Raw genomic sequence first — 27,218 nt, 5'->3', positions numbered from 1 at the left:
GGTCCAAATGTGTTCGACCAGGTTTGTCCAGCAGGTGGCAGTAAAATGCAATAAAAAAAAAATTCACCGGCTTAAATTTACCTGCTTTTACCTGCAAATAACGCTTAAATGGCGTTAATGGGGGGGGGGGGGGCAAAATAAATAAATAAATAAATAAAGTAAAGATTACTACCAAGTTTAATAAAATACCCATTTAGAGCGTAAACATGACACGTGAGGTAGACCAACAATAATCAACCAATCAGATGAGGGAGGAGACGTACTCACCTGTCAGTCAGAAAGCCCCGCCCTCACGCGTTGAGGCGTTTTAGCCTTAATCATGTGATTTGCATCTTCTAGGTTGAATTGATTGAACCCCCACCCCCACCCTATCGCAGTGCATTCTGGGAGTACAGGAGAGCGCGCAATATTTATTAGGAAGCTTTTATGTCTATAAAACGTGAAAAAAGCTAGTTAGTGTACTGTGGAGTAAATATGGTGTCGTTTTAGACAGACGGTTTGTTTATTTTAAAAATCTGCCCGGTCACGTGGCGATCAGAAGAAGTTACTAGAAGTTCTTCATGAAGATCCTTAACCACAATCCTGTCAAATTCATCCAATCAACCTTCTGGAGAGCTTGTTAAAGAGCTGATTAGATGATTCAGGAAACACGCACACGTGAAGATGAAGAGGAACCTGCTCCTGTCTCTGAAGAACAATGGAGAAATAAATGAATGATGAATGAAAGCTCAGACTGGAAGATCTCAGGTGTGTGTGTGTTGCTTCATATCTCCATACGTGTCTGTAATCAGTAAGAGTTTCTCCTGAACTTCTCTTCTCCTGATGTTCTGCTCCAGGTTCTGCTCTGAATCACGGCTCTTTCCTGCGTTAAGTTTTCCAGGAAGTCGCACAGCTCACACCTGACCACGTCACCATGGGCAGCAGGTGAGAAACTTCAGTACAGAAAATCAGTTCAGGCTGGAGAAGGTTTAAGGAGCAGGAAAAAAACCCGAGAAAAATAATGCAGAAAAAGGAAACGACAAGATTCACCAAAAAAATCTGGGCTCTAAATGAATTCTGAGAAATAAGTGTTAAAAATTTCTATCATGATTAAAGAATTATTAAAATAATGAATACAAATGAAATCAGGAGAAACTCGTCCTCACTGGATCAGCGCCCTGACTGTAGACATAACTAGAAACGGATAAAAATCCTCGGTGATGTTATTAATAAATGAAAGCGATTTCTCGGTGGGACGCGTGAGAGCTTCATTATCCGCTCCGCTTCCCTGCGGCTGAAACGTTTAAAGTCGAATCGCGGCTCTTCCTCAGACACGTGACGCCTCGCCGCTCCTCATCGGCTCCGGAGACGAGAACATGTGGAAGATCAGAGACGGAGACGTGGAGATGAAGCGGCTGGATGTCGTCTCTCCTGGGTTAATCGGCTGGAACTGGGATGTTAATAGGAGCTGATTAATTAGAGGGTGATGTGAGGAGGAGGAGCAGTGCAGTCTGGGTAAATAAATCCGTCACAGCAGAACATCTTCAGACCTTCTGAGCAGATTTCTGCCGAGGTAAAAGAGTGAAAGCCTCAAAAATGAAAGAAAATGAAAGAGAATTAAAAGTTTAATCGTTCCATAGGCTGAGAGACGCAGGACTGACCAATCAGATTCAAGTGTTTTATTTTCTCATTTCTGTTTATTACTCGCTGTATCGAGGCGATGAAGATGACGAAGATGATGAAAATGATGATGAAGTGCAGGTTGAGAAAAAGATGTAGCCTCACCTCATAATCCACAGTTAACTGTATTACTTATTTATTTATTTATTTATTTATTTTAAATCAGTATTAACTAAAAATGATTTAATAAATTAATGAAAAATATACATTTTTAAGAGATGTAGCCTCACCTCATAATCCACAGTTAAATATTATTATTATTATTATTATTATTATTATCAATAATAATAATTTAATTATTATGAATAAAAATATTTAAATAATCATAATTTATTTTTTAAAAATTAATATTGACTAAAATAATTTGATTTAATAGATTTCAAACAATGAATTTAATAAATTAATTAAAAGTAGTCATTTTAAATTAATGTTAATTAAGCCTCACCTTGTAATCCACAGTTAACTCTATTATTATTATTATTATTATTATTATTATTATTATTATTATTAATAATAATAATAATAATTTAAAAAATAGAATAATAATGTTTTTATTGATAACTAAAATAATTGAATTTAATAAACTTATAAAAACAAATAAATAAAAAATAGCTTCATTTAATACATTTTAAAAAGTATTTAATTTAGTAAATGAAATGAAATTAATTTATTCTTTTTGTCATCATTTTGTAGTAGAGTATTTGTTTTATTAATTAATTTGAAATTATTTAAAAATTAAAGTTGGTGTATCACGTCTCGCTCCTCCTGCTGTCTCACGTCACGTCACACTTTCACATGTACGGATCATTAGTGATGATGAGCGTGTTTCCTAATCATCAGGGGATCATGCTGTGTGTCGTGTTTACGTGTGTGTCGTGTGTGAGTCGTTTCCTGTGAGATAAGCTCCACGTTTCCAGTTTTGGTTTCAGATTTGTTTTGTTGATTAATTGGCTGAAGATCTGGCAACCCATCACTCAGCCCGTTATAAACTCTGTACACAATTGTCATCTCAGATCTTCTCCAGTTTTTATTATCAACATGGTGTTCATGGTTGTACAGGAGAAAATGTGACATCACTTCAGGAACAGGAAACCCAGAAACGAGCGAAAATCTACAGCAATGAAGCCATGAATATACAGAATAATAATAATAATAATAATAATAATAATAATAATAACTTCTAATACTTACTCATTTCTCCTAAATTCATTGCACTTGCTTGTCTTACCTGGCCTAGAGAGAGAGAGAGAGAGAGAGAGAGTGTGTGTGTGTGTGTGTGTGTGTGTGTGTGTGTGTGTGTGTGTGTGTGACACACAGTATGACTACACTCTGTTTGTAAAGTCAGAAAAATCACCATTAGGACAGAAAAATCTCACCGTTAAACCTGAAATATGAAAAGGAAATCTTTCGTCTCAGCTCCGTAAATCATTTCTGGAACTGAATACAAAACAATCCAGTAGAAGAAATCAGTCATTTCCTCTGTGAAAGAAAAGCAGCACATAGTCAGGCTCAGAATAAACCCATTTCAGTCCAGAGAGAGAGAGAAGGGGGCGTGTCCCGTATGTCAGTCCGGCGGTGGTGAAGCTCCACCCGCTGACCAGAACAACGTCTTCAGCAGGACAAGAGGAGATCTTTTCAGATAAACGGCACATCTTATAAACCCGAGGAATAGGATTTAAAAACATGGATCTGTCTCTGGACGAATACACTGCAATGTTAATTTAAGAAATAATACAAATGAAAGTTCTTCTTTTCCTTCTGTTTTGTTTTCTACGTCACATTTACTCCGAATCTTTTTATTGCAGCTCAGATTTGAGCTTGTTTTCATTTTCTCTTCTTTCTGTTGGTTTTTATTTTACGATATAATCCTGATAAAATATCTGTCTCACACACACACACACACAGACAATACAAAAATGAGTTAAACTTTATGTACAAAAGAAAGTGAGCTGTTTTTCTTTTCTTGACTAAAATCAGACATGAACTCTCTCTCAAGCCCTTTTTATCCCCCCTTTTCACTTCCCCAAACCGGCTCCAGACATCAGGATTATTTCATTTGATCTTTTCTAATCTGTAATCTTCACCACTCTTCATGGGGTGTGTTTTGTCTAGTAAAACGTGGTCACCCTCTGTGCAGCGTCCTCTGAGCCCGAGGTCTAACTGAACGTCTGTACGGACCTGCGTGTCGTCTCCAGGCCTGCAGGGGGCGCGGGTCGGACGCTGTCCCTGCGCTAGACGTCGGTGCTGATGCTGCAGCTGCGTGTGAACATCTGTCTCATGGTGACGGAGCGGTTAAGGTTGAGCTTTTGGTAGTTGGGTAGCGGTGTGGGCAGCGGTGTGGGCAGCGGTGTGGGAAGCTCCAGCTCGTGCTGCTGGACGCTGCGGAAGCTCAGACGGTCACCGCCGTTCCTCAGGCCTTCCGGCTGCTGCAGGTAGAAGGGCATGTCGTAATGCGTGCAGGACGGGCAGAAAGTCTGCGAGCGGGTCAGCTTGCGCGTTGGCGGCGGGGGCGTGAACAGGGCCGGCCCGTTGGGGGTGGGCGCCGAGGCGACGGCAGGAGCCAGGATGTTGTGGTTGGAGTGAACCGGCGGCAGACGAGACGTCACAGCGAAGTCAGGCTCCTCCTCCTCCGACTCGGACTCCTCCTTCTTACAGCAATAATACTGAAACACAGTGAGAACAAAGCGATTCAGGACACGCCCTCCTCGGAAATCTGCACTGCGATTGGTCAGGTGGTGATTAGCTAGTCCTCTAACAGCGGACCTGATCCTAATAACACTGGACCTTTAACACTGCTGAACTGGACTTGTTACTATGACGACCAGCTTAAAGCAGATTGCGTCACGTGTTTCTGAGTAACAGGATTTGAACAATATGATAAAAATATCAGATCAGAAACACGTAAATAAATTATATATATAATATAATAAATTCAAATAAATTCTGATATTAAATTAAAATGTTTTATTTTCATTTCTCGAAATGCAAATATCTTTTTTAAAATTAATTTTTTACAGTATCTCAATTTTTTTGCAGTTTTTTTAGTCAGTGTCGTATCGTCCATCTCTACACTCAGGTCAGAGACAGCAGCATCTTCACTCTCAGCATCATCCCAGAGAAACCGTCAACTTTACAGAGAAAAGGTTTTATCTGGAGAAAAAAAAAGTGCTGAATATTTTATGTCCTTTAACTCGCAAAATGGACGGCGTCCGGTTGCAGCAGCATCGCAGCAAACCCCGGCGCTTCCTCTGGATTTCTGCAGTTTCCGGTTCTTCATCGTCACGTGTTACATGTGGAAATGTTTCACCTGACATCATGTTCCTCGCAGAACCGTGTGTGAATGTTCTCCTTTATATTCAGACACCTGAAGAAGCTCATTACTAAATGAATGCACCTTTACCCGTGTTGGAATGTAACCATGGCAACGGATATAAATAACTGTTTGGTCCCAGCCGGTGTTTCCGCTCCTGCAATCACACTTACAAAAAGAAACAAATGAAGAAGATAAATGAATATTAAAAGCTAAAATGCTGCTGCTTGTGTGGAATTGTGAGCTCAGGGTGTCGATGGAGCGGATTAAAGGACATTTAATAAAAACTGGGCAAATCCACAGGGGAGAAAAAAATTAGGATAAGGTCCTCATTTATAGAGAATAATGAAAGCTGTCGTCGGTTCACCCTAATATTAATCATCTGACCTAGAAGCTAATGAGAAAAAGACCTCAAAATCCGAGGTGTGTGTGTGTGTGTGTGTGTGTGTGTGTGTGGTTGGAGTGGGCACATGAAGCCTCAGGCATACAGAACCGTCTCCTACCAAAGAAACTAATGACGTTGTCTCGTTGAGCCGACTTCTTCAAATGAGTGCTGGGAGTTGTTCACACACGAGTCGACTCTTTGAGTCAATTCTTTTAGCTGAACACTGGGAGTTGTTCACAAACGAGTCAAATCTCTGAGGTGATTCTTTAAGCTGAACATTGGGAGTTTTTCACAATGAGTCAACTATTTGAGCCAATTTCTTTTTATCTGAACACTGGGAGTCATTCACAAAAGAGTCGACTCTTTGAGCCAATTCTTTTACCCGAACACTAGGATTCGTTCACAGACTAGTCGACTCTTTGAGCCATTTCTTTTACCTAAAAACTGGAAGTCATTCCCACACGAGTCGACTCTTTGAGCCAATTGTTTATCCTGAACACTGGGAGTCATTCACAAATGAGTTGACTCTCTGTGCCAATTCTTTTACCTGAACACTGGAAGTTGTTCACATATGAATCGATTCTTTGAACCGATTCTTTTACCTGAACACTGGGAGTCATTCACACACAAGTCAACTCTTTGAGGCAATTATTTTACCCGAACACTGGGAGTTGATCACACGAGTCGACTCTTTGAGCCAATTCTTTTACCTGAACATTCGGAGTCATTCACAAACTCTTTGAGCTAGTTCATTTAGCTGAACACTAGGAGTCGTTCACAAATGAGTCGACTCTGAGCCAATTCTTTTAACTGAACAATGGGAGTTGTTCACAAACGAGTCAAATCTCTGAGGCAATTCTTTTTGCTGAACTTTGGGAGTTGTTCACAATGAGTCAACTATTTGAGCCAATTTTTTTTATCTGAACACTAGGATTTGTTCACAAACTATTCGACTCTTTGAGCCAGTTCTTTTACCTGAACCCTGGGAGTCGTTCACAAATGAGTCGACTCTTAGAGTCAGCACTTTTATTTAAGGGCACGACTATTTATATTTGATAACCATGATTCAATGACACCATCAACTGAACAGAATTAAGAATTAAGAGCAGATACAGGAAGTACAGTAATAATAACATTTGAATACATGGTTCTGGTTAGTTTAGATTTCCAGAGTCTTTCTTTCTATGATTTTGAACAAACAAAGAACTTGGAAATGAGCTGTTTGGGAGCCGTTTGGGAGTCGTATGAGTCGGCTCTTATTGCCGGGGTCAGCTAACTGAATTGATTCACTAAAAAGCATCAAAACACAGTAGCCTCTGAACCTCACTGGACTGCTTTAAGTTCAGAAACACAGAAGATGTCCTAAAATAAAGTCTAGAATATTTTTCAGAAAAGTTGTGTGTAAATGTTCTCATGGCCTGACGTAAATATTCCCATGGCGTTTTCACTGATTATCTTCATCCTTACAGCTGATATACATTTAGCCACACCCACAAAACTCCATAAAAGGCAGGAGAACCGAAAAGTAACTAAATGGTGAAATATGGAAATTTCTATTCAGATTTTCATGAATTCCACGATTTTGGTGTCAAAGCTCTTGCAAACTGATTACTAATAACTTCTCCCATATCTGAGGTGATAAATGATGGTAAATGTACAGACATCTACACCAGCGTGGAACTCTAAGACAGAAAGCTGAACAGACGAGTGAACGCAGCGTCTCAGACTCCTCCCTCACCTCCACTTTCCTCAACTGACATGTTCAGACTGTTAGGACACGTGAAAACATGGTGTGTTTCATCAGCAGGAGTACGGAGCTGTCCTTGGAGAGCTGGAAACGTGACCTGACTTGTCGATTGCGAAAGCTGTGTGCGAGAGCATTTACACTCGCAGCACTAAAATACAGCATCACACATTTATTATGATGAGACAGAGATGATTTGATTTTACTGCAGTACAGAGAGGGAGAGACAGATGAAGGAGAGAGAGAGGAGGAAGAGAGAGAGAGGGAGAGAGAGAAAGGGGGGGAGGAAGAGAGACAGAAAGGAGGGAGAGAGGGACAGAGTGAGGAGGGAGAGAGAGAAATTGGGGAGAGGAGGAAGAGAGACAGAAAGGAGGGAGAGAGGGACAGAGAGAGGAGGGAGAGAGAGTAAGGGGGGGAGAGGAGGAAGAGAGACAGAAAGGAGGGAGAGAGGGACAGAGAGTGGGGAAGGAGAGATAGAGAGAGAGGAAGGGGAGAGAGAGCGAGAGAAAGAGGAAGGAAAGAGAGAGAGAGGAAGAGGCAGTAGTGTATGGAGTGGTGTATCTTACCTGCAGTCTACAGTAGCACAGTACTGCGATGATGCACAGTAAGATTACTGTAGCTAGAATCCCGCCTGTGATGACCACTGTCCCGGCTGTCATTCGAAAAGCTCTCCATCAACACCCTGAGACACACACACACACACACACACACACACACACACACACACAACACACAAAGATTAAAAATAAAGTCTGAGCACAGCAGTGTGTCCTTGCAATTGAAAAAGATCTCTTTATCATCAGTGGAAACTGAAATCCATTAACTTCAATCAAACATGTCAAAGGAATAAGCCATGCACATTTCCTTCTCCTCTTCCTCCTCCTCCTCTTCCTCCTCCTGCACTGTAGGAGGTGCAAATACACCACCAACATATGAAAAAAAAAATCGTGATGCGGGATGCGAGATGGCTGCAGGTACAGTGGCGGAGATCCTCGGTGGTGACCATACACCAGAGATCAGAAAGAGATCAAGGTTTGGTCAGGAGGTGGAGAGAGACGGAGTGATGATGGAGCCACCCTGTAGGTCATTCACACTCAGACACTGTGTGTGTATGTGTGTGTGTTCTCCACCATGTTCCTGCCCTGTCTCATCATCATCAGAACAGAGACTGAAACTGCTCTAACAGAAGAACCGAAGTGAGACGCTGATGATGGTGTGAACAGAAGGTGATGAGTCTCGCTGTGTAAACGCCGTGAGCTGCTGATGGACACTGATGTGGACGATTTGTCAGTAAAGCTGTTTTATCCATCACTAGAGGTTTTATTCTGCACTTTTACCTCCCTGGGGTAGAGGAAGGTTTTGAAGGTGTGATGTAGAAGCAGGGTTATGAAACTCTGCTCTGAAGCTTTTACAGTGATAACTCTGCGTCTCAGTGCTGAACCTGTACAGTGTGAAACGATGCACTGTTAGAACCTTACGGCTTGTTGTTAAGCAACAGACACCCAATCAGAACCTGAACAGTGTGAGAACCAGGACGTAGCTGAACAACACTGAACAAAAACTGCTCGGTAGATGGAGTCAGGTGGCACTGTAGATAAGGGGCGTGTGCTAAATGCTGTAAATGTAAATCTGCAAATGAGAAGGAGGTTAGAGCGGGGTTGATGAAGAGCAGGAGTCAGAGTTGACCCTGGATGAAGTAGGAGCAGTGTGAAAGCTCTAACCACACAACTCCAGGTCTTCTGTGTAGCTGAAGTTCACAGTCACAGGGAAATATCTCAGGTGAAAAGCTCTGAAGTGTGTGAATGTGGGTTAAACAGCCAGGCTGGGACACTGTGAAGAACTGACCGGAGCTGATGGTTAGGATTAGGAACGAGCAGTCCACAATCACAGGCTTCTTATTTCCAGAGCTTTCTGCTGTGAATCCTCACTGGACTGATATTTTAGGTCTGGGAAAGAGGACGTGTCTGGGACAGAGAGGACGTCTGGACCAAAATAAAACGACCATGATCCGGATGCTTCTACACCAGACTCCATTTCCTACCTGAACTCAATATTTCTGGATGATGATGATGATGATGATGATGATGATGATGAATACTACTTTTATTTATTTATTTATTTATTTATTTATTTATTTATTTATATAAACCTTTATTTACAAACCATCGTTCTTTCATTCCGTATTTTAACTTCCTGTCATTATTGAGGTGTGTGTGTGTGTGAGAGAGAGAGAGAGAAAGAAAGAGAGAGCTGTATCTGTCTCAGCCAATCAGGCGAGCTGTCCTCGGCTAACTCGTACCTGCCCGATGGAATCGAATTATAATGTCCTAATCCGATTCGTCCAGAGCCCAAATGTAATCAATAGTCCTGCGTTGGAAATGAAACAGAGCTGTGGGGTTTTATTAGATCCTGAGAAGATGAAGTGTGGAGGCGGAGCAGCGTGAACGGGAAGGAGGAGGGGCCTGCTGGGGCTAAACACGGCCGCAGGGGTTGTGAGGGTGGAGTCTCGATATTGTTTTTATTTTTATTTAGGTGTTTTTGAGGGATTTTGAGGCGTTTAGTGAGGTTGTTTAATAGACAACGTCCATCCCTGTGTACTAATACACACAGACACACACACACACACACACACACACTGGGCTTCGTTTATTGCTCTGGATTATTCATAAATAGAAAATCATTCATATCCTGAGTTTCTTGTATCTTCAACTGAGATTGGCTTCAATCGATCACTTTACATCACCTCTTTATCTACACACACATACACACACATACACCCACATACACACACACACCGTTTTAATGGACATTCAATCACTCAGACTGTCACTGCAGATTAACAACCTGAAATAAAAACAATTTCAAAACAATCATAAATCACGACAAACAGGACTTAGGAGGTGATCTTTCACTCTTTAGTTCTCATTTTGACGTTTTCAGCGCTCTTTGCCATTTATGGAGATTTGTGGGCGTGGCTTCAGCCACAACAACCTTCACACACGAATTTACAAAAAGATTAATCAACGAGACTCAGTGTCTCTCTCTCTCTCTCTCTCTCTCACACACACACACACAGATGAATATAAATAGAACACTTCCCATCTGGTAGCTCATTTGTTCCGGTTTTTATGTCACACTCGTGTTTGCTAATTTAGCATCAGACTCAATCTACAGCTAGTCTTTGATTTAGCTAACTAGCTGGCGGTTAATTGGTTAATTACATTATGTCCAAAAACGTCCATGAAATGCTCTGTTTAACTCAAATGGTGTTCATGTTAAATTAGGTTTTTTAGAAGAATATCATGATAATCCTAATACGTGATAAAAGATCAAACAATCATCATTCTAGAGTGTAATATCACCCAATTAAAGGACCCACATTTCTAGTCTCTCACACACACACGCGCACATACACACTCACAGAGTTGATGAACATTCATTATGAAGCAGGCAGACACAGGACGTCTCTCCCACCTCCCTGAGGGGAACTTAATTACATCTCTATGTGGAGTGTGTTGATATAATGCGGCATATAGCATTAATTATTTAACACACACACACACACACAGTATTACTGGTGATAATCCACAAAGGTGTTTAATACCAGAGCAGTGTCTTCTCATGGTGTAGTGTGTTCAAGTGTTTTATTCCTCTGATTCCACACCAATTCTGTTTACTCTCTCTCTCTCTCTCTCTCTCTCTCTCTCTCTCTCTCTCCCCCCCTTTCTCTCTCTCTCTCTCCCCCTCTCTCGTCATGTTATTGTGGATGTTAAATAAATTACACATCGTTACTGCTTTTTTTTATAATCCGTTTATGTGAAGTCTGCTGTACTAGTCAGTGTGTTGCTATAGAAACGATATCATCTATTCCTCATATTTAAAAGACATGAAGTATAAATGTCGGCAAGTGATGCAAAAAAAGAGGGTGCCAATATTTTTATTTCGAATGCAGAGAGAGAGAGGGAGGGAAAAGGGATGAGAGAGAGAGAGTGAGAAAGACAGAGAGATAGAGAGAGAGAATATATATATATGTGTGTGTGTGTAATGAAGGTGCAGTAATTCAGTGTGATTCTCTCTCTCTCTCTCTCTCTCTCTCTCTCTCTCTCGTTTGTCTTTGACATGATGAGAAGAATGAACCACTTCACTCTGTCCTGCTTCTGTGCCTTGCGCTTACCGAGAACCATAACGTCCCATACAGACACACACACACACACACACACATGGTCAGATGGTCTTGTACTGGATACACACGGCATCAAGGTGCCTCTGGGATATTAGAGGGATTGAATTAAGCTTGGTCTCGGACTTCATTCATACAGCTGCTGACGCGGGAAATATTCCGATATTCGATCACAGAGTTCCGGAACAGATGAGCTTCAAAACTCCTGTTATCTTCTTTCATTCCAAAATATATTTAACAAGGAGAAAAATCATCTGTCAACGTTTTCATCATATCGTATCATATCGTATCATATCGTATCGTATCGTATTGTATCATATCATATCGTATTGTATCGTATTGTATCATATCGTATTGTATCGTATTGTATCATATCGTATTGTATCGTATTGTATCATATCGTATTGTATCATATATCATATCATATCGTATTATATCGTATCATATCGTATTATATCGTATCATATCGTATTATATCATATCGTATCATATCGTATCGTATCATATCATATCGTATCGTATCGTATCGTATCATATCATATCGTATTATATCGTATCATATCGTATTATATCATATCGTATCATATCGTATCGTATCGTATCGTATCGTATCATATCATATCGTATCATATCGTATTATATCGTATCATATTGTATCATATCGTATCGTATTATATCGTATTGTATCATATATCATATCATATCGTATTATATCGTATCATATCGTATTGTATCATATATCATATCATATCGTATTATATCGTATCATATCATATCGTATCATATCGTATCATATCGTATCATATCGTATTATATCGTATCATATCGTATCATATCGTATTATATCGTATCATATCGTATTATATCATATCGTATCATATCGTATTATATCGTATCATATCGTATTATATCATATCGTATCATATCGTATTATATCGTATCATATCGTATTATATCATATCGTATCATATCGTATTATATCGTATCATATCGTATTATATCATATCGTATCATATCGTATTATATCGTATCATATCGTATCATATCGTATTATATCATATCGTATCATATCGTATTATATCGTATCATATCATATCGTATCATATCATATCGTATCATATCGTATTATATCGTATCATATTGTATCATATCGTATTGTATCGTATTGTATCGTATTGTATCATATCATATCGTATTATATCGTATTGTATCATATATCATATCATATCGTATTATATCGTATTATATCGTATCATATCATATCATATCGTATCATATCATATCGTATCATATTGTATGATATTGTATCGTATCGTATTGTATCGTATTGTATCATATCGTATTATATCGTATCGTATCATATCGTATCATATATCGTATCATATCGTATCATATTGTATCGTATCGTATCGTATTGTATCATATCATATCGTATTATATCGTATCATATCGTATTGTATCATATATCATATCATATCGTATCATATCGTATCATATCGTATCGTATCATATATCATATCATATCGTATCATATTGTATCATATCGTATCGTATTGTATCGTATTGTATCATATATCATATCATATCGTATTATATCGTATTGTATCATATATCATATCATATCGTATCATATCGTATCATATCATATCGTATTATATCGTATTGTATCATATATCATATCATATCGTATCATATCGTATCGTATCATATCGTATCATATCGTATCATATATCATATCATATCGTATCGTATCATATCGTATCATATATCGTATTATATCGTATCATATCGTATCGTATCATATCGTATCATATATCGTATCGTATCATATCATATTGTATCATATCGTATTATATCGTATCGTATTGTATTGTATCATATTGTATCATATCATATTATATCGTATCGTATTGTATTGTATTGTATCATATTGTATCATATCGTATTGTATCATATCGTATCATATCATATTGTATCATATCATATTGTATCATATCGTATTGTATCATATCGTATTATATCGTATCGTATTGTATCATATTGTATCATATCGTATCATATCGTATTATATCGTATTGTATTGTATCGTATTGTATCGTATTATATCGTATCGTATTGTATCGTATCATATTGTATCATATCGTATTATATCGTATCGTATTGTATTGTATTGTATCATATTGTATCATATCGTATTATATCGTATCGTATCGTATCGTATTGTATTGTATCATATCGTATTATATCGTATCGTATTGTATTGTATCATATCATATTGTATCATATTATATTATATCGTATTATATCGTATCGTATTGTATTGTATCATATCATATTGTATCATATTATATTATATCGTATTATATCGTATTGTATCATATTGTATTGTATCATATTGTATTGTATCATATTATATCATATCGTATTATATCGTATTGTATCATATCGCATTGTATCATATTATATCATATCGTATTATATCGTATTGTATCATATCGTATTATATCGTATTGTATCATATCGTATTGTATCATATCGTATTGTATCATATATCATATCGTATTGTATCATATATCATATCATATCGTATTGTATCATATTGTATCATATCGTATCATATCGTATTGTATCATATATCATATTGTATCGTATCGTATTATATTTTATTATATCATAATGTATTGTATTATATTGTATTGTATTAAATCGTATCGTTTCGTCCAGCCCTGGTGTTAGATTTTCTCTCAGGTTTCAATCATGTCCACATCCTCTGCATTTTTCCATATTTTATTTTGAACTCTTGACTTCCTTCAGCATGACATCATGATGTACTACACTGAGAGTCTAATCTCTGAGAATCTAAGAAGAAACCAGATGAGGAAGAAAAAGGGAAATGGTGACACACTCGGTACACATGTAAACAGCAAAGTAAAAACACAGCATTTATTTCTACATCAACAGTGTCGCACGCAAAGCTTCGCCTACACACTCTAGGCCACGCCCCCAATGGAGAAACAAAAGCTTCAACATTTTGTTCTCCGTCTGTTTTTATTTCCTCTACGACTTTATTTTACAAACGTCTGTGTAAACAGTGTGTGTCCTGTAGAGTCGATTAGTACACCACGCTAAACTGGTAGCCATCAGCTTATGTTAGCTAAGCTAGCCTTGTGGTTAAATAAATAAATAAATAAATAAATAAATTTATAGAATAGATAGATAATTAAATGTTTCTCTTTAGCACATTTCATACATTAAAAATGCAGATTTTTTTTATACAGTGTGAAAATTTTTTTAAAAAAGCAGCAGGAAAGAAAAAGTAAAATTAAAAAAATGAAATAAATGATAAAACTTAAAAATGCAGAATAATTTGAATGATTTTTTGTTTTTGTCTTTGAGATGATTTAGATTTATCTTAAAAAGTAAAATTACTAAAAAAAAATAAATCCTGATCATGAGCAGATGATGATGTCACTCATCTGTGATTCAGTTCAGTTCATCAGTTCGTCGTCTCAGGAAAGACTTCAGCAGAATAAATCTGATGAAGAACAGTTTATATAAGCGTGTGACCTCAGAGGAACCTTAATCTCTTTACACCAGGAGCAGACAGTCAAGTTCTCCTTCATCACTGACTCATCATCATCATCATCATCATCTGAGGGGAAAAACATAACAGATCTGTGTGTGTGTGTGTGTGTGTGATCACACTGTACTGAATGATATGAATCAATTTAATGTCTTTAAAATGATATTATTAATATTTATACATTTTTAATATTGTTCTTAAATAATGTGTCTTTGAGTGTGAATAAAATATACATTTATATTCAGCAATTTGCTTCTGTTTCACTTCCTGGTGACTAGTTCAGGGTGCAGGTCAGGAAGACAGACATCTCTCTCTCTCTCTCTCTCTCTCTCTCTCTCTCACACATGTACACACACACAAACACACACACACACACACACACACACACTGCTGTGAGAATCGTAATTCCAATCACTGTAGATAAAACATTAAAGTTGATTAATGAGACTGCATATGTGTGTGTGTGTGTGTGTGCTGATGTGATATGAATCTCTCTCTGTGAATGAAATCCTTTCATCAACAAACAGACCACCGGGGTCGCCAGTCAGAGGTCACGGGTCACAGCACCGCCACCTTCGCTCCACACTAAACGAGGTCACGTCACCATGACAACAGATCTAAAGAATGGTTCTCACCCCCACACGCGTACAGCAGAGACTACAGCGAACTGTCTCTGTGTCCAGAACACCGTTTATCAGCGACGACTTTAGGAGATCAGGACGGAACGTTCTAGAATATTCTTCATCTTCTTCAACAGTTTTACAGGAAAACAAACAAGAGCTGAGCTGAGTGAAGGAGCTGAGGGTGAGGTGTGTGTGAGTGTCACCTCAATACAGATGACAAACAACAGACGAGCTACTGTTGCTCAAATTACTGAAGAAGTTAATGCTGAGTCTGATAGAAAGGGGTCAGAATACACAGTGCAGGACGGGTCAGGGCTCTTTGGGCAGCAAAAGGCGGACCACAATATTAGGCAGGTGGTCATAATGTTTTGCCTGATTGGTGTGTATTCATTAGTAAGTCAGTATGAGTCTTACGGATCTCATATTCCAATACTAATGCTCCGATGATCAGATCATGTCCGATTCTCGTTCTGATTCTGAAGCTGTTTCCACTTTAATAACAGAAACGTGTGACGATATAAAGTCACATTGTTCAGCTAATGATTATAAAAATTAATATCACATACCATTCTGCTGTATTTGTTTTTTTTTTTTACAGGTTTATTTTATAGTCAGATCACCTGTCAATCAACCTTGGTGGGCGGGATCAGTGTTTATCATTGTATGATTATTGTGAATTTGTAAATATTGACATGTAAACATTCTGAAATAAAATAAATATAATAGAGTAATAAAATTTCATTTTATTATTCATTTTTAAATTTTTCATTTCATAGAACTAAAGTAATAGAACTAAAGTAAAGCAACAGAAAGTTCCCGAAAAACTGGACTTTTCAGAACTTTTATGATGTTGATGTTTTATGACGTGTTTATAACGTAACATCACTGAGCTGTTTTTTCATAGACCCATCACACACACACGATGTGGAACAGAGCTGGAAGAAATTCTTCTGTGTAGAACCTTAAAAGGTTCTAGATACCTAGAAAAGTGAGAGTAAGCCCTTTAAGATCATTCATCTATCCAGTGAAGGTTCCTTGAGGAACCGTTGATCTGGACACGAGTGGAACAGAACTGGAAAGCCCTGTCCTGATTTATTTCTCCAGAAACCATCTTCCACCTTGAGAAAGTCACTAAATAGCCAACGGAAGTAAAAAAAAAAAAAAAAGGAGTGTGACACGATAATCTCATCCCTCAATCGTCTCCTCTAAATGTCCGGCGGTGTGAAATGGATCTTGGTGTCTTTGTCCATCGTCACACCTGCGGAAACGGTCTGCCTTCAGCGTGGACGAAACACAAACCCAGCTCTCGGTCATTCAGATCGAACTTCTCTGACTCAGAGTGCTGATGCAGAAGCACCGCTCCTCCCGGGTGTGAGGGTGATGGCTGAGGAAGCGGAAGCTGGAGGAGATGCTGAATCGGCACCCGAGTCTCACAGCGTGAAGATCCAGCATCTCATGTGGACTGAAGTGACCGAATCCTCATGTCATTGTTGTTCACTCGGTGCGTTGGACCGTGGTATGATTTTCCATTTCAGCATGTTTTCATTAAACTCAAATCCGTCCATGCTCCTGACCTCCCACAGCCTCAAGCTGTGAACGCTGCCCACATGCTGAAGACACGCCTCTTTTTTAAAAAAATGATTATTAATATTTATTATATTTATATTATTATAGATATAAAACAATCAGCTCAGTGCTCCATCACACTGCCCAGTCACTACATACACATCTCAAAGTCTTTATTCCTATTACAGATGCAGAATAATGAGATTACCAGTGACCAATCAGTGACCAGTGCACCATGTCTAGCTCTGCCCACACGTGAAAGAGTAAGAACCAGCGGAAATATGTGTTAGAGGCTTTTGCTGCTGTAGTGAAGTGTGTGTGTGTGTGTGCCAGCAGCGTGGCTTTGAGATTTGTCGTCGCTCCTGGTTGAACATCTGAGGCTGTAAAGCTGTGTGATGAAGTGATGTGTCCTGCTGAGTAAAACTTCGTCCTCACACCAGCTGCATGCGACGCCATGATGTTCATGATTGCTGAGGGATCACCGGTGCTGCTGCCGATTTCATTTATCAGTTCAGTACATGTGAAACAGAAAGCAGGCCAAAAAACAAACCCCTGCTGCTTTAACAGTCTCTGGAAGATGCAGGAGATGAAAGCTGAGAGATAATGAGCATTTGGTCTGCACGGCCTCCTGGGAAAGACGAGCGGACATGTTGTTTCCCCCGGTCCAGGCATGCCAGCGGACACTGAGGGTGATGTGCCCTTGGACGAGGAGGCAGGGCAGCTGCTTCACTAACAGCGGGGGTAGGAATGGTGTGTGTGTGTGTGTGTGTGTGTAGGATTCAGAACCATGCTGTGGGAGGAAGAAGACAAGCAGAAGAGTGTGAAAGTGATGGAATGAGGAGAAAAGAAATGCTTCCATGTTGACTTTGTGGTCATGGAGGAGGCGTGGCCTTTGAGACACTAAAGGAAGGAGTTGTGGCCTGTTCCAATGCTGGGGGCATGGTCTCTGTGCATGTGAGTCCTGAAAGTGGAAGGATGTGTAAATAAAGGAAATGTAGCCTCTCAGTTCCAGTGAAGGAGGCGTGGTCTCTTAGTCTGCTCCAGTGAAGGAGGTGTGGTCTCTCTATCTGTTCCAGTGAAGGAGGTGTGGTCTCTCCATCTGTTTTTGTGAAGGAGGTGTGGTCTCTCAATCTGTTTTAGTGTAGGAGGTGTGGTCTCTCCATCTGTTTTACTGAAGGAGGCGTGGTCTCTCCATCTGTTTTAGTGAAGGAGGTGTGGTCGCTCAATCTGTTTTAGTGAAGGAGGTGTGGTCTCTCCATCTGTTTTACTGAAGGAGGCATGGTCTCTCTATCAGTTCCAGTGAAGGAGACTGGTAATCTCTCAAATTATCAGTTCTATTGAAAGAGATGTGGTCTTTCTGTCAAGATGAAGGAAGTGTTGGACACAGTAGAAGGAGGAGGTGTGGTCTTTCTGTCTGTCAGTCCGAGTAGAAGAAAGAGGCGTGGCTTCTGTGCCTGTCAGTTTCAGTAAAGAAAAGATGCATGGTTTCTGTACATCAGCGCTAGAAGGGAATGGAGGTGGTCTTTTTGCCTGTCTGTCAATGAAGGAGGTGGGGAAAGAGGTGTGGTCTCAGTGCATCATAGACCCAGTAGAGCATGTAGGCGTGGCTTAAATTAACCCTGAACTGGCTGTTTTAAAGTCATTGTCCCTCATGTATCGGAATTCACATCACGGCGTCTAACATGATCTGAACTGTGGAGTTTAATCCTTCTCTCAAAGCTGAAATGAATCAGACTTTAAAGAAACAGTGAGCAGAAAAGGGGTGGGGCCTGAGAGAGAAGATTGGGAGGTGACCTTTAGAGAGACAGAGATAAAAGTGAAAAAATGTTGCTTCGGAACGCAGACCAAACACTATGTGTGTGTGTGTGTGTGTGTGTGTGTAAGAGAGAGGCTGAGGGGGAGGGTGATCAGTGGAGGAGTAGAGAAAGTGATGGGGGAGGAAAAACAGTTGGATAATGTGATTATTGAAGAAATGCCCTTCCCCCTGTACAGCCTTGACCAACTGAAAGCAAGAAGCCTGAACCTCACTGAGGCTTAACCTCACTGAAATGAAGGTGTTGTGAAGGCTGTGAGGTGATTAGTGTTTAGTCTTTCTTCTGAGCGGACTATATCCACATGCAGAGTATTCTTCAGAGGAAAAGCTTTACTAAGCTTGAACCTTTTCATGGAGGCTTTATAAAGTTTCTTACTCTTGTTTGTAATTTATTAAACCAGCAGCTTTTAAAAAACTGTCTAAAGTTCCACAAAGACATCCTGATATCTCGGATTTAAAAAAGAAAACGCACGAAACATCACGTTTGCTTCACCTTTCAATGCCAACAAGTTTTAAACCAGAGATATCACTGAAGCTTTTTCGAAGATGTCAAAGAATTTTTTTGTACAAGGAAGTTGGATGGTGGATGGTTCAAACACACGGGTTACGTCGTTAAAGAAAAGTGGAAATCAACAAGGATTCTCAGGAGAAAAATAAGTAATAAATATTAGTTATAATGTTCGTTAGCAGGTTACATAGACTGTACAGATATTTGCACATTTCCGAGCTCAGCAATTTCCCGTTTTTAATATTTATTTCTGAATATTTCATTCAAAATGGCTGATATATAAGTAGTGATATATAAGTGATAGCTTATTTTATTCACAGTGTGACAGAAGGAGGCGTGTCGGCGGAGATGGTTGCATTTCTAAAAATATATATATATATACATATACATATATATATAAATATAAATAAATATATATATAAATATAAATATAAATATAAATATAAATATATATATATATATATATATATATATATATATATATATATATTGAAACAACAGAAAGAAAAAGTGTTAACATTTTGTTTTTATGAGATATTAATGCACTCGTGTTTTCATAACAAACTAAAAGTTAATTTAGGTCTAACAAGCCGTCACCAAACTTCAGGACCATGGACAGTGCAGATCAGTCAGGTTTAATCAGGAAGATGTATGTGGTCAGGAAGATGTATGTGGTCAGTATGAGACTGCAGCTCCACATCTATCCTCTGTAAATACAAAGCCTGACATTTAAACAGCTCACTACAGTGTGACTGAGCTTCCAGGATGAGGAGTGGATTCAGAGGCGCGGCAGTAACCTTACAGCTGAGGACAGAAAATACGCCTGAGGATTGATTTGTACTGATGAATGATATCTAGATCACAGTGTTTTTGTCCAGGTTGAACTGACTGTGGTGTTAATGGACACTGTGCGGATTTGTTATTTTCCGCGCAGAAATGCAGAAAACGGACTTTGTGCGCAAAATGAAAACCGGGTAAGTTAATTTTTATTTTTTTATTTTTTTTTTAAATCCCGACTTGAATAAAGAGGTACTAACTTACCTTCAGCAGCGGTGGAATGAATCAGATCACATGCATGAAGAAGCAGCGGCTTTGGAGAAGCTCATCCGGATCATGGACGAAATCAGAAAGGAGAAATCATGCAGACTTGAACGCCATGAACGACGCGGCGATGTCGTTTCTTCAGCCGGGAGAACTGTCGGGAAAATTCTCATCCAGAGCCGAACACCATGACTTCAACATCAGGCGGAAATCAGGCACAGGACGACGCCGAGGCTCGTGGACCAACTGCGGGTTGAAATAAATGTCACAAATGAATCAGCAATCGGGTTTAACATCCAAAAATCATCTCTCTCTCTATCTCTCTGGAGTGAGCCAGTGCGCTTATACGCGCCAGAGAAACTTAATAACACGCTGAGCTGAGGAGCAAATGTGCTGATGAGCTGCTTATGAGCCTCTGCGTCCGGACTCTACACAAGCCAAAGCCTTGAGTCGCAGTAGAGGAGAAAAAAAAATCACACGCCAGGGTTGGGTTGCCAGATTTGACCGCGTGGTTTCCATCGGGATAAACTCCTCTCACAATTCACTCTAAACTCAACCCGAGCAGGGAAATCTAAAGACATTACCCAGGAGTGAATAAGGAATAAATGAACCAGGGATATGAGTTACTATTATCATTGTTAACGTTGATTATTTTCCTTGAACTGCATGAGTATTTTTTTATATCTTTTACACCACACCAATTTTCAAAAAAAAAACTTCCCTTTCTCACTCACACAGCTCCCTGACCAGCTCTTACTTGTCATCTGGGGCTGATTTCTTTCCAGCCCAAACTGTAGGAACCGTTTGAGCCAGGTGATCACGCTGAGCATCTACAGTGGTTGAGATATGATCCTTTTTCCTTTTTCTTGTACCCCCAGAATGCAATTGGAGCTCAATGCAGTCTCAATCCTAATAATTTTATTATCAATATACAGTTTAGCCTAAACATTTAATATCATTGTGAGTATCACTGGAAACATGTCAGAGCTTTTAGTACAGTGCGAGCAGCACCAGTCTGTCCTGTCATGTCACAAAAAATAAACAAACTATGTGTTAGAGAGCAAGAAAAGATCATTCAGGAGAAAAGGAGCCCTAGCAAAACAAAGTATATATTTGTTTAAATCATTAACTGGAGAATAAAATGTCCTCCTGCTTGCCAACATCTCTGTGAATCTTCAGCAAAGGTGATTATATAACACAATTCTGGCAACCAGGAACCCTGCTGTGCTGCGCGGTCACACCTTCTGATCACGCACACGGCCCTCCGTTATCATATATTGAAGATAGGAAGTGCACACACACACACACACACAAAGGCTTTACAAATTCCTGGGTATCGGTGATGCCTCGCAAACGTGGTTGTCATGGCAACGGCTCCAAGCTCACCTGGAAGAACAGAGCTGTGATGTTACATATTAGTTAAATATTTACATCACTATTGGGTGAAGGTGCAGTGAGCGGGTTTTTATTGGTTTGTTGTTGTATAGTTACTGACTGCAGCCATGTGGAGTTCTGTATGAAAGTTTTGGCACCCTAGTCATCCATCCATCCATCCATCCATCCATCCATCACTGGAAAGAAATTATTATCCTGTCGGTGCATCACTGAGTGCAGTGGTTTATTTTCAGCACAGAAGTGACCCAGACATGGTTGTGTGGTTGTGCGTGAGTGTGTGTGTGTGTGTGTGCGCTGGTATGAGTGAATCAGCTGCAGCAGTGTTCTTGGGGTTTTAAAACTCCTCTGTGTCATCTCAGAGAAACTTCCCACAAATCTTCAACACCAGACATGATGAAGCTCAGAAGATGATTAAAACACAGGCTGTGTGTGGAAACGTGTGAGAGATTTAATCTTCAGCAGAACTGTTACTGTTGATTATTTTCCTATAACATGAGGACATCCTTGAATATTTTATTCCCATACACTACAGCAGTTTACTTTATTGCTTACTTATTTTTTAAGTTAAAGAATGTCACAACTTCTCTTCCATTATAGCAGCTATAAACAGTGCTTCCCTCACCAGCTTCTCTTTATTCTCTCTCTTCATTTTAATAAGATGCAAAAACCTAAAAATCCACAGAGCAGAAACTCTTATTATTCTCCCAAAATAAATGTTATACTGTATCTTACACGTCTAACCTGATTACACAATTTTTTAAAACAAATGAATAATACAGAGCATGCTCTGTACACCTCCTTGTGTATGAGCTGTTGCTATGGAAACCATAAGGTATCAGAGCTAGTGCATTAACATAAACCTGTGCTACAGTCAGAGCTGCTTTTAGAGAGAATTAATCAACACCTGACCCACCAATCACAGTCCAGAACTCTGGGGTGTAAATATTTTTGGGTTCCACAGTATAACTGTGGGTTTTTGGGTTCTCTTACAGGAGGAGCCTCTGGTCCCCAGGCTGCTGTTATGAAGCGCAGTAAAACGCTCCGTAAGTCACATTCCCATTTCTCATCGATGGCTGTTTCCTGTCTGACTGTTTCATGGAACCAGTGGGCGTTTACGGTCAACACAGGAGGCATAAATAATTCTCCTCTCTCTGGTGCTCTCTCTCTGTCTCTATGTCTCTCTCTCTCTCTCTCTCTCTCTCTCTCTCTCTCTCTCTCTCCCTGTCTCTCTCTCTCTCTCTCTCTCTGTCTCTCTATCTCTCTCTGTCTCTCTATCTCTCTCTGGCTCCCCGTCTCTCTCTCCCTCTCTCCCCGTCGCTCTCTCTCTCTCTCTCTCTCTCTCTCTGACTTCCCCCTCTTTCTTTTGCCCATCTCTCTTTTCATCTCTCTCTCTCTCTCTCTCTCTCTCTCTCTCTCTTCCTCTCCCTCATTTACACACTTGATCACTCGATGTTTAAACAGCAGTAACAAACATTGCATTTTCCCTCTGAAGCAGATATCAATAAAATTAAGCGTATAATGGAGCACGGACTCCGAGTCTGTCCATCTGGATGTGGACAGAGGCCAACACAAGCACGGGTCCATCTGCACGGCCCGCACCACTCAGCATGCTAATGACCAGCGTCTAGGACACACAGAGCAACCACACGGCTCCTTAATCCGTCTTTACCTTTTGGAACGCGGCCATGTGGAGAAGGATGTTCGTATTTGGACTCATCTTTATACTCGTTCTTCAATCAACATCCATTTAATTTACAAATCGGGTTTTATTTCATGACATAGCTCTGGTCATTCAGCAGATTATAGAATAGTACTTGATCCAGTTTTTTATTACTGACACTGTATGTTTAAATATCCTCCTCGGTCAGAACCTCACAGATCTTCACCATTTAATGTAGCCAGGAGAGGCTAAATCAAGGTCATCAAATCCTAATGTGTGTGTGTGTGTGTGTGTGTGTGGAGGGGGGGGGTGATTTTATTACATTTCACTGGACTGGCCTATTTCATGTTAAATCTATATTTTTGAGTTTTGTATTTTGGATTGTATTTTTTAATCTTAAAGCCTGTAATTTTAACACACTTTTAAAGACAAATCTTTGATCTTGAAAGTTCAAATGTTTATTATTACATACATTTAATTCATCAATTTATCCATAAATGTCCTTCAGGATAAGCGATGTGTTTTAATAAACCGTTTCCTCATACTGAAACTTTTTATGTGTGGACTTATTAAATAAATAAATAAATAAATAAATATTAAACATTGTTAAATAATTCATTTCTATGTTTAATATTTAATCTTGTCCTTGAATCCCATTCTGTAATATTTACTACTTTATTATGCTACTTTATTAAAATATGCTACTTTATTATGCACTCAAGTTAAATGTCAGACTCCCACTTAACTGAGACATGCCTCTTTTTCACACAAACTCCGCCCCCATGCGAGTAACTCTCACATTACTAGCACTGAAATCTCTACCTACTGAATCTGAATTGGTCTGAATTTCAGTATTAAATCCTCACTGCGCTTCACTCTGAATGCTCCTCTGTGTGTGGGGGCGCATGTACAGGAAGTGTCGAGTGTTTCATTTGCCTTTAGAAGCTGATTGAGTTTTAAATATTAATGTAGAGTGACATTAGACATGATGCGTGACAATCACAAATAATAACATCAGACACTGGGGAATTCTACAGGCAAAGCTTCAGGATGAAACCTTCACAGTTCCCGGACTCACACAAACATCCAGATTTTTATTCTTTATAATTTATTTTGTTATTAATCTAACATACTCTGGACTAAAACAAAACATTTCCCCTTTGAAAGATCATTTCATTAACCATCCAAAGCCTCTCGGGACGCTTGTTCAAGCATTTTAACTCAGCATTTATCTCGAATCAAAAAGCTTTGCTAGTTCATTTCAGAAACTAATACAAAATGGAGGATTGGTCATTCTATAAAGTTTGCATTTGACTAATCATTGCAGGACTGTCCAGCTCCACCCACCAATTAACAACAGAAACGTCTTCCATCCTTCTCTCCATCCTTTTTCTATGCCATTTTCTCCACACCGCTGCTTCTGAGTTCTGGACTCTGATTGGTGGATCAGGTGATTATTCTCTCTGACTGTAACGCAGGTTTATAGTAATGCACTCGCTCTTATCATCTCCATAGCAACAGCTCACACTAGCACACTGCACCGATAATCAATATTAAAAATCCATGTAATCATTTAAATGAAGTTTTCTTTAAGGTGAAATGTGTGTGTGTGAGTGTGTGTGAGTGTATGAGTGTGTGAGTGTGTGTGTGTGTGTGTGTGTGAGTGTTTGTGAGTGTGTGTGAGTGTGTGTGTGTGTGAGTGTTTGTGAGTGTTTGTGAGTGTGTGTGAGTGTGTGTGAGTGTGTAATGACGTGTGGAAGGAGTCTCCATTGTCAGCGCCTAGTAACAGTCAGAGGTAAAACTGGAAATTTCACTGATCTCTCCTTTTTCTATCTATATCTTTTATTTATATCTTCTTCTTTCCCTTTCTGTCTCCTTCTATTCACTTCTTTCTATCCTCTCGTCCTTTACAAATGAGTCTATCTTTCCCTCTATTCCTTTCTATCTTTTCCTCCCTTTTTGATTTTCCCATCCATTAATTCCTTCCTTTCCTTCCTCCACCTCAACATCTCTTTTTTATTATTTTATCTCTTCACCCTTTTCTGTGCTTCTACCCATTTTTATACTCATCCTTCCAGTTCCTTCTGTCCTTTCATCACCCTTTTATCTTCTATCCCTCGTTCTAATTTCTCTTCTGTCCTTCCAGGCTTCTGTCCTTTTGCCCCCTTTTTTTTTTAATTTTCCCTTTTCTCCATCTTTTCTATTCTCACCTTCTTTTCTATTATTTTCTGGTTTCCATTTCTCCATCACCTCCTGCATTTTCTTCCCTTTGCTTCTTGCTCTCTTCTTATCCTTTTTTTTTTAATTTTCATCTTTCCATTCCTTTTCATTTTTCCCCACCTCACTTGATCTCTCCACCCTTTTTATGAACCCATCCCTCCATTCCTTTCTGTCCTTTCCTCCCTCCGTTATTTCCTTCTCACTCTCCTCCCATCCATTCATTTGTTCTTTCATCTCTTTTTATCTGTCTTCTCATCCTTACATCTTTCCATCTCTTGTTGTTTTATTCCATCCTGTTTTCCTACCTAAACATCTCTCTTTTTTTATTAATTCATCCATTCAGTCCTTGCTGTGCTTCCATCCTTTTTAAAAAAAAAAAAATTCTCTTGACCTTTCATCCCCTTCTTTTTCTGTTTTTTTTTATTCCTACATTTCTTGCATTCCTAATTTCCCATCTGCCCATCCTTTTCCGATTCCCCATCCATCTTGAGCTTTCCATCTGTCTCCTCATCCCACGTTTCTTTCTTTCTTCCTTTCTTTCTTTCTTTCTTTCTTTCTTTCTTTCTTTCTTTCTTTCTTTCTTTCTTTCTTTCTTTCTTTCTTTCTTTCTCTCCTCTTCCCTCCCTTTCTGACTCTGAAAAGAAAGTTGAAATTAAAGTGAAAAGCTGTTTTTCTATCACATCAATTATTGAGCCTACAAATAGTAAGAAGCTGAGATTGGCCTGTGTGGTAGTGACACGGCTCTGAATTATTCATGGATGGAGGAAGACGGGTGGAAGTGAGGCTATTTCTCTCCCTCTTATCCTTCCACTCGTCCCTTCATCAACCTGCTCTGTTTGTAAGGCTTTGCTCTCGAACCAAACGCCTGCTCTTTTCGCCGTAACTAGTGTGACTGACTAGCGTGGGAGGCAATAATATGGGTTTGCTTTAAAAAAAACCTCACGTGACGCCGTCGTTCACAGACGATAATGAATGAGCCGTGGAGTGGGACGTGATCGCTCTGTATTGGTGACTCATGCTCATGGTTTAATAAGTGTATTGTGTGTGTGTGTGTGTTCAAAAAGTGCTAAATTCTACATGGATATATAAATAGACTGTGTGTGTGTATATATATGTGTGTGTGTGTGTGTGTGTCCCAGGCTGAATAATGTCAGTGTGAGCCTCAGGGCCGTGTGACTCTCCCTCTTGTCTTTTTCTTTTTGGGTATAAAATGTGTAAAGTCGTCCAGCACAAGTCTATATAAGACAAACAGCAGGGGAACTGTTTTGTGCACGTCATCATGACTTCCTGTCGGGCGTTGCCTGTCCACTGCTTTGTTCCTCATCTTTGAGGACAATCTTGGTTTGTTTAAGGACTCTTAGACCTTAATCACACTTAGTGTGATCATATAACATGATATCATATCAGTGCCAATCTGGAGCAGTTATCAGAAATGTTGGTGGCTAATAAAAGAAGCACAGTTACAGATATTTTTGGTGATATTTTTTAGCTTTTTAAAGACAGCTAGAAGGCTGGGAGTTCAAATCCTTGA

General features: G+C 39.3%; 1 protein-coding gene and 1 long non-coding RNA gene across 2 annotated transcripts; one reads left to right on the top strand and one right to left on the bottom strand.

Annotated features, from left to right (window-relative positions):
• Positions 1-137: 137 nt before the first annotated feature.
• LOC131367081 (uncharacterized) lies at positions 138-23,980 on the top strand. Its single transcript, XR_009206891.1, has 3 exons — positions 138-747; positions 837-924; positions 22,800-23,980. It is a non-coding gene; the product is annotated as an uncharacterized LOC131367081 (long non-coding RNA).
• On the bottom strand, positions 2,888-20,882 carry fam163ba (family with sequence similarity 163 member B, genome duplicate a). Its single transcript, XM_058412296.1, has 3 exons — positions 20,413-20,882; positions 7,665-7,780; positions 2,888-4,322 (listed from the first exon to the last, which is right to left on the bottom strand). The coding sequence occupies exons 2-3, from the start codon at positions 7,755-7,757 to the stop codon at positions 3,891-3,893; spliced, it is 525 nt and encodes a 174-aa protein (XP_058268279.1). The 5' UTR covers positions 7,758-7,780; positions 20,413-20,882; the 3' UTR covers positions 2,888-3,890.
• Positions 23,981-27,218: the final 3,238 nt, after the last annotated feature.

Source organism: Hemibagrus wyckioides, linkage group LG16 (genome assembly GCF_019097595.1).
Source record: "Hemibagrus wyckioides isolate EC202008001 linkage group LG16, SWU_Hwy_1.0, whole genome shotgun sequence".
NCBI lineage: Eukaryota > Metazoa > Chordata > Actinopteri > Siluriformes > Bagridae > Hemibagrus > Hemibagrus wyckioides.
Note: the sequence above shows the minus strand (reverse complement) of the source record. Positions and strands in the feature narration are given on the sequence as shown.